General features: G+C 38.1%; 1 protein-coding gene across 4 annotated transcripts; it reads right to left on the reverse strand.

Moving 5' to 3' along the window:
• Window positions 1-147: 147 nt before the first annotated feature.
• On the reverse strand, window positions 148-4924 carry LOC103517466 (POU domain, class 2, transcription factor 1-like). 4 transcript variants are annotated; one of them, XM_026829554.1, is made up of 6 exons: window positions 4651-4924; window positions 3831-3902; window positions 2895-3144; window positions 2283-2610; window positions 1962-2006; window positions 148-1628 (listed from the first exon to the last, which is right to left on the reverse strand). In XM_026829554.1, the coding sequence occupies exons 1-6, from the start codon at window positions 4915-4917 to the stop codon at window positions 1502-1504; spliced, it is 1089 nt and encodes a 362-aa protein (XP_026685355.1). In that variant the 5' UTR covers window positions 4918-4924; the 3' UTR covers window positions 148-1501. The 4 variants fall into 4 exon arrangements, with proteins under 4 accessions (XP_026685355.1, XP_026685353.1, XP_026685354.1 ...); XM_026829552.1 differs by having other exon boundaries at window positions 148-1648; XM_026829553.1 differs by lacking the exon at window positions 3831-3902 and having other exon boundaries at window positions 148-1648.
• Window positions 4925-7245: the final 2321 nt, after the last annotated feature.

The following is a 7245-nucleotide window of genomic DNA, read 5'->3' on the forward strand; positions in this document are numbered from 1 at the left end:
TTCTTTCTCATTTTGGCATTATAAACAGGGTTCACGAGCATTCTACTTTTCTAATCTGTTGTTTTTTTAATTCAAATATAATTTTCATGCTATCTAAATAATTATAGGACAACTTCTTCTAAAAAAAGACATCTCGAATTATCTACAGGGGGTAAGAGAGAAGAAGAGTGTTTGCACCTAATACAGAGACAAAGAAAAACACAATCGTCCTAACTTCCTACCTAGGGGAGAATGATACAACCTGTATTGCAAATGGACAATCGGAATTTCAGAGACAGATTTGACAAATCCTTGAAATGTGTGTAGCTCAAATAGGACGAAATTGAAGGATTTGATTTTGTCGAAAATAATCAAGATATATCTACTATTTTTACTGTCTGTATTGAACTTGTCCATGAATATTGTTTCAATTCCAGGGGGGTTCTTCAAAGATAAAACGAACTTTATAAACAATTCTCAAAGGTCCAACTTAACCTCCTTGTGAGAAACCAAACAAAATAAATTCAATACCTAATAAATTGAAAATTATCAAATAAGATTATGTATAATATTTATATCTCAGAATATAATACTCTATGTACACTTGAAAAAATTATTCTAGAATGATGATAAAAAAAGTCTTTAATTTAGTTCAAAATAAAATACAATTTTCTTTTTTCTCAATATTATTGTTTTTCGAAAAATATCCTTTAACAAACAAAAAATCGTGAAATTTTCTCGTAAAATAAATCTAATATAATGTATGGAACACAAAAATTACAATCTAGTATACTCTCATTCATTTGTTCGCGTCTGATCGACTTGTAATGCATTACAATTCTAATTGTATTTCATTACAAGTAATACTTGTAATGGATTAATGAACTTGGAATGCATTACAAGTCACCAGAAAGAACCGTATACATTTATGTATGTATAGAAAAGGGGAATGATTAAATTAAAGAAAGACAAAATGAAAATTTAGAGGAACAATAATAATAGTACAAGAGAGGAGTTTTACCTAAAAATATCTCTTCTGTTGTTTACGGTTTGAAGAAAATTGGTTTCAGGTATGATAAGCTATCACTACTGAGCCAATAATGTGGTGAAAGTTTCTGATAAAATTGGGATAATGATCATGATCAGGTTTGCAGCTCCGGGCATTTTTTTTTTTTTTGCCTGCTTTTTGCCTGTTTTTTATAGTGCCCTTTGAACCAGTAGTACTCCCTAGCAAATAAAAAATAAAAATAATAATAATCAAGGAATTGGAAAATTTAACTAAAAACGTCTCAACAAAACGAAACAGATAAGAATGGAGGGGAAAAAACAAAAACAAAATAAGGGAGGGAAAAACAAAGAATTTTTTTGATACGTGTCGCTTCTTGGAATATTCATCTGGCGGTGTTGTCAAACTTGTCAACATTGTTGCCAACTTCCTCTAGTTGATTTGTTTCACTGTCTGGGTCCCAGGTGTCCGAGTGAATCAAGAGTAAGAGAAGTCGATGGGTGAAAGGCCCGTCTGTCAGTCTGAGTGCGAGAAGTGAGGGCTAGGTGTGATAAGGGCCAGTGGGGAGGAAAACATATGGGAGGGAGGGGGGGGACTCGACATACCGCCCGGGGGAGGGTTGATCCTTTTCTCTTTCTGTCTCCTGAAACCAGAAATAAGCCTCTGAGAAATTAATAAAATCGTTAAAAGCTTTCGCATGATCGACCAACGGATACAGAATCGAGTGATGGACCCGGTAAATGTATTGTATAGCATGTTCCATAGCTTCAGGAATTACCAGGCGTTTAGATAGCATTGATTTTGTTCTGTCTTGTAACAGCAATGTAGCTCTACAATGTAATCATTGAGTTGTGTAACTTTGAAAGAACAATTGTAAAGTTCCTACAAGATTCAATGCTCCACTACTGAGGTGGGTGGCATTGCTACTGCAAAGTACTAAACAACAGGTATTTAAATCAAAGCACCCGAGACTCACCTATTGCAGAACCACACTCGCACCACCTCCTTCTCCATACAGAGGACTATTGTCCCCCTGACCATTGAGACCATCATCTGAAACAAGAACCAAAATAGTTATAAGTTGACAAGAACCAAACCAGAATAGTTATAAGTTGACATGACCAAACCAAAATAGTTATAAGTCGACAAGAACCAACCAAAATAGTTAGAAGTTAACATGATATCTTCATTAAAATATGTACTTATTTGCATTGGAATCCTCCATAATGACTACAATATTGACTAATACAAATGCAAATTCATTAATTATTCCGTCAGACTTATGTTCATACAGAGGTTATCAGCAAGCACAGATATTTCCTCTGATGTCGGCTTGGGGTTCTGCAGGAACGCTTTCTCCAAGGCCACCCGCACACTGGTCTCAATCGACGTCCGCTTCTTTCTCCGCCGTCCAATGGCTTCCGGTGTCGTCAGCGGATTGCTCAGACAGCTCGGGTTGGCTGTCGTAGAATCTGCGTCGGACAGCCACTTCTGGAGCAGAGGCTTGAGCTTGCACATGTTCTTGAAGGAGAGGTTGAGAGCCTCGAACCTGGAGATGGTGGTCTGGGAGAAGTCGTTCCCGTACAGCTTGCCCATAGCGAGGCCAACATCACCCTGGGTGAAACCTGGAATAAGAGAGAATATGAGGAATGTTAGAATAGACGATGTAAAATGACTCATCGAAGCATTTGAAACCTAGATTTAGGTCTTTGGAACCATCAGAACCATGTGCTTGCAGAACGAGGCATTAAAGCATGAAAAATCAGGTATGACAATCATAATCATAAATGATTTTATTTTCATCATCAAAATTTATTTTCTTCATCCAAAATTAACTTTCCACGTTTTTTTCCCACCTCGACACCCTTGTTTTGTTGTGCAAATGACGAAAAACAAAGTGTCCACTTACCCAGTTTGATTCGCCGTTGTTTGAACGTCTTGGCAAACTGTTCCAACTCCTCCAGATCCGTTGTCTCATCCGGATCCAATAGTCGGGCCGGCGTTTGTTTGATATGATGGGCCGGAACCCGGATATTACTGCTAGGGGGTGTTGTATTGCCGGATTGTTGGGACTGTGGGGAGAGCTTCTGGTGATGGTGGTGGGATTGCTTCTGGAGTTGCTGCAACTGTTGGGCTGCCTGAGCAACTGCTTGTTGAACCTGAGGACAGAGAGGAGATAGAGTTTAAGGAATGCTTAACTCACCTTTAAGGGCTGTCTGCCCCTACACCTAACCCTCAGAGTGGGTCTTTTGTGTACGAAAGAGTGTGTGAGAGAGATTAACAAGTGTGTAAGGTAGGTTGAAAGGTGTTGAGTTGACGTATTTTCGATGAGATAAATGCGTTTAAAAGGCTAAATGGAATAGTATATAGAGTATTACGTCAAATACCTCTTGACTAGGTGAAATATGATTCAGCATAATATTAAATGACAACAGACCAAAACAGAGAGAAGGAGGAGGAAAAAGAAAGAGAAGAAAAAAAAATCATTGGTGGAAAAAAAGTGCAACAGCTAATAAACACATCTATACGTATATAGGAGAAGTATAAATGGTGCTTTGACATTGACATTTGAAGCAAACGGGTGTGAGAAACTAACAAATAATAATGTTAGAGGTGGAAAACAGAACACAACCATACAGGAGATCATGCAGGAGTGACATTGAAACAAATTCTTAGCAGATGCAGATACCCAGAATCGTAAATATAAAAACCTACCCAAGGAAGAAAAGGCATCTGTAAAAATCGTTTCAAACTAAGCCAGATCACAAGGCAAAAGAAGACATAGTAAAAAGTGCACACACAGAACATAGCTAGCTTCAGATAGATAATATGGTTAGGTAACTACCTGAATGGAATGCGTAGCAACAGTGTGAGGCGAAGTGGAAAATCCGGCATGATTATGAGGAGACATGATCCCCTGCAAAACGTAAAGATAAGAGAAATAGAAGACGCTCCCAAAACCCATAGCCAACTTGCATGCAGAAATCGAAAGAGCTTAACCTACCTTAATAATGGAAAACAAAAACAAGTATCAACAACTACAAAATAACCTACCTTACACGTTGGACACAAGTAGATAATATCGACTACAAAATACTTGGTAACTACATAGTTCTACTACCCTTGCATGCAGAAATCGAAAGAGCTTAACCTACCCTAATAATGGAAAACAAAAACAAGTAGGTATCAACAACTACAAAATAACCTACCTTACACGTTGGACACAAGTAGATAATATTTATCGACTACAAAATACTTGGTAACTACATACTTAATTTCTAGGTACGATAGTTCTACTACAAGCTTACAATCCCACCCGGAAGATTTTACTTTAAGAAGTTCCCAAGGAAGAATTTTCTTGAGGAATCCCCACAGTTCTCAATAATAATATCGTTTCGTGTAATTCGAAGCCCAGTAAGCCTGAGGTTCAAAGTGTGATCCGGAAAAAATGCTTGCGCGTTTGAACAGTTAAGTTGACTTATTTTCAGTGAAAAAACATTTGAAAAAAAATTCTTTGAGGTTCTCAAATTTACGAAGAAGCTCCCCCCACCAATGTACAAAAATCAACATGACTACAAATACCTACTTACAACAACATTATATCACTTTATAAAATCCCTCAAAAGCAACACCCGAAAAATCGGGGTAAAAGCATGGTGACTCACCTGATTCTGGAGGAAGAACTGTGCTTGCGGTGGCAGTCCGGTGGGGGAGTTGGCAGCAGATGAGGAAGCATTCTGCTGACTTGCTGACTGAAAGAGGACAAACTGCTGCAGCTGCGCCTGGAGGGAATGCTGATGCTGCTGCAGGGTTTGCTGAAGGGTGGACAGTTCGGAGGGGGAGAGAGAGGACAGGTTGGGCAGAGGGAGACTAGCAAGCTGATGGTTCTGGAGGAGAAGCTGAGAGGCGTTCGGAGAGGCTCCCATACTCATGAGAAGAGGACGAACTGCTGCAGCTGCGCCTGGAGGGAATGCTGATGCTGCTGCAGGGTTTGCTGAAGGGAGGACAGTTCGGAGGGGGAGAGGGAGGACAGGTTGGGCAGAGGGAGACTAGCAAGCTGATGGTTCTGGAGGAGAAGCTGAGAGGCGTTCGGAGAGGCTCCCATACTCATGAGCTGAAAATGGAAAAACATAGGTGGAAGGGATTATTACCAGTGGTTCAGGGAACTTGGAGTACTCACTCAAGGGGAAGAAAGGCTTCTACGAAACCTTCCAAGTCCCAACAGGATTCAGAAACAAATTACAGTCGTGCTAACCGACTAACGAATGAGCATAGATTAGAAATTACATTAGATTAAGGTAAGGGGTATCGCGGTATCTTGGATGTGTTATCGCCTGTGATCTTCCTCATCTGATGTTACCTGGGCTGAAATAACAGCGGTGGAGATGTTCTTTGAACGAATTCTAGTGTTTTGGACAATATTAGTGGAGATGTCAAAATTCCCTCTCGTATTCCCCTCACACTAATAGTGGAGATGTCAAAATTCCTTTCCGAATTCTCCTTACAATATTAGTGGAGATGTCAAAGTTTCTTTCCGAATTCTCCTTACGATATTAGTGGAGATGTCAAAGTTTCTTTCCGAATTCTCCTTACGATATTAGTGGAGATGTCAAAGTTTCTTTCCCTACCATACTCCATGGTCAAATAGTCCAATGAAGGATTTTTTCATCCTTGTTCTTTGAGGTGCTTTAGCCAAGCGAGGACAATTTCACCGTCTTGCACATCCCCAATAAGGGGAAACAATATCTCAGTATAACTCAATTTGTTAATTTTTTTACATAGGTAACTAAACATCTTTTCTGTATATTTTTTACTCATTTTACTTTCCTTATCCTATAGGAAGGAAAGTAATGTAATCGGGTCAAATTTTCGATGGTCAGTTTTTAGTGTCAAAACACGTTTAAGGGAAGCAAAGTATCGAGTTTTGTCTTTTTGAATGTGTTGTGAAGGGAAATTTAAAAATGGCGGTGGGGCGGCGGTCGATTTTATGGGGGATTTTACGAGAGAAACGAGAGGAAAAGAAGGAGAGAGAGAGAGAGAGAGAGAGAGAGAGAGAGAGAGAGAGGTAGATATATTTTCATTATTATGTTAGTGGATGTGCCAAAACTACCAAATAAATGGAGATTTTTTAAAGATAAAAAGTTTTGTAGGTATATATATCTGAAAAATCTTCCAAGATTGGTGAGTTTCTGACGGTTTTCATGCAAAAACTCATATACCCTGATAAACTCATCAATCAATCGTCCAATCCTCTTTTTTCTCTGCCATCAGTCATTTTGTAACCATACTGCTAACAAACTAAATCTACATAAAACATAACCCTTATTATAAAGTTCACCATTAAGAAAAACACGGAGCTTTTGTTAAAAAGGGGTGAAGCTAACAAAATGGTAGTGTCAAAATCTCGACGTCTAACAATTTATTAGTATTTTCCATGGATGAACTAAATAATCGAATGTCCTGATAAATCTTAAATATTAAAATAATAAAAATGGCGGTCGGGTCGTTTAAAACATTAAAGTTAACACGATTAAAAAATCCCTTTGTAAAAAATCGCAGCTTGCTGCAGGCGAGAGTTCAATAAATCCTGCATACAACAATATGAGAGCTAGTCAAATATTCAGCCTTTGTGCTTGGAATTTCAGAGGCCCATAAAAAACAACTCGGGTTCAAAAACAAAAGCCAAAGTCAAGGGAACGAGCTACAAATTAGGTGTAAATAATTAGACCTTATCTCCCGACTTGCCTGATTTGAGATGGTGCTGTCACACGCCATTGAGCATGAAAGCTTTCGGAATAAAAAAGGGTTGACACTCCCTCCCATAAGGAAGTTTGTTGTAAAATCATAAATTATAGCACACTTTTGTGTACGGAATAGATTAGATAGTTTCCTGACGGTATTGGAACAACGTTGCAACAATATTGGCGATTTGAAGTGGAATGGTTAATTTTTGGAGGTTGTTTTTTTAAGATTTCTGGTTTCCTATCAGCATTATCTACGAGGAAACCTAGATTTTGTAGAATCACACGAATTTTAATGTGTCCTTAAGGCAAAAGCAGAATTTTCTTTTGAATAAATAGTAGGAGCAAGGATTAATGATAACACAAACATCAATCTATAAAAGTACATACCTACACATGGAAAAAATACAGAAAAAATATTTTCCCTTTGTATGGTCAGCTATTGAAAAAAACCCAACAGAAAACGAAAAAAAAAAAAAAAAAAAAAAAAAAAAAAAAAAAAAAAAAATAAAAAACCTT

Source organism: Diaphorina citri, unplaced genomic scaffold (genome assembly GCF_000475195.1).
Source record: "Diaphorina citri unplaced genomic scaffold, Diaci psyllid genome assembly version 1.1 scaffold1857, whole genome shotgun sequence".
Classification (NCBI taxonomy): Eukaryota; Metazoa; Arthropoda; class Insecta; order Hemiptera; family Psyllidae; genus Diaphorina; species Diaphorina citri.

What these genes read in the sequence shown, in the direction of transcription:
- LOC103517466 (XM_026829552.1), bottom strand. Translation starts at nt 4,917, where the DNA reads ATGAGTATGGGAGCCTCTCCGAACGCCTCTCAGCTTCTCCTCCAGAAC. An exon ending in TTGCTACGCATTCCATTCAG is followed by an intron (nt 3,145 to 3,830) that starts GTAGTTACCTAA and finishes CTCTGTCCTCAG; the next exon opens with GTTCAACAAGCAGTTGCTCA. An exon ending in CGAGTGTGGTTCTGCAATAG is followed by an intron (nt 1,649 to 1,961) that starts GTGAGTCTCGGG and finishes TTAATTTCTCAG; the next exon opens with AGGCTTATTTCTGGTTTCAG.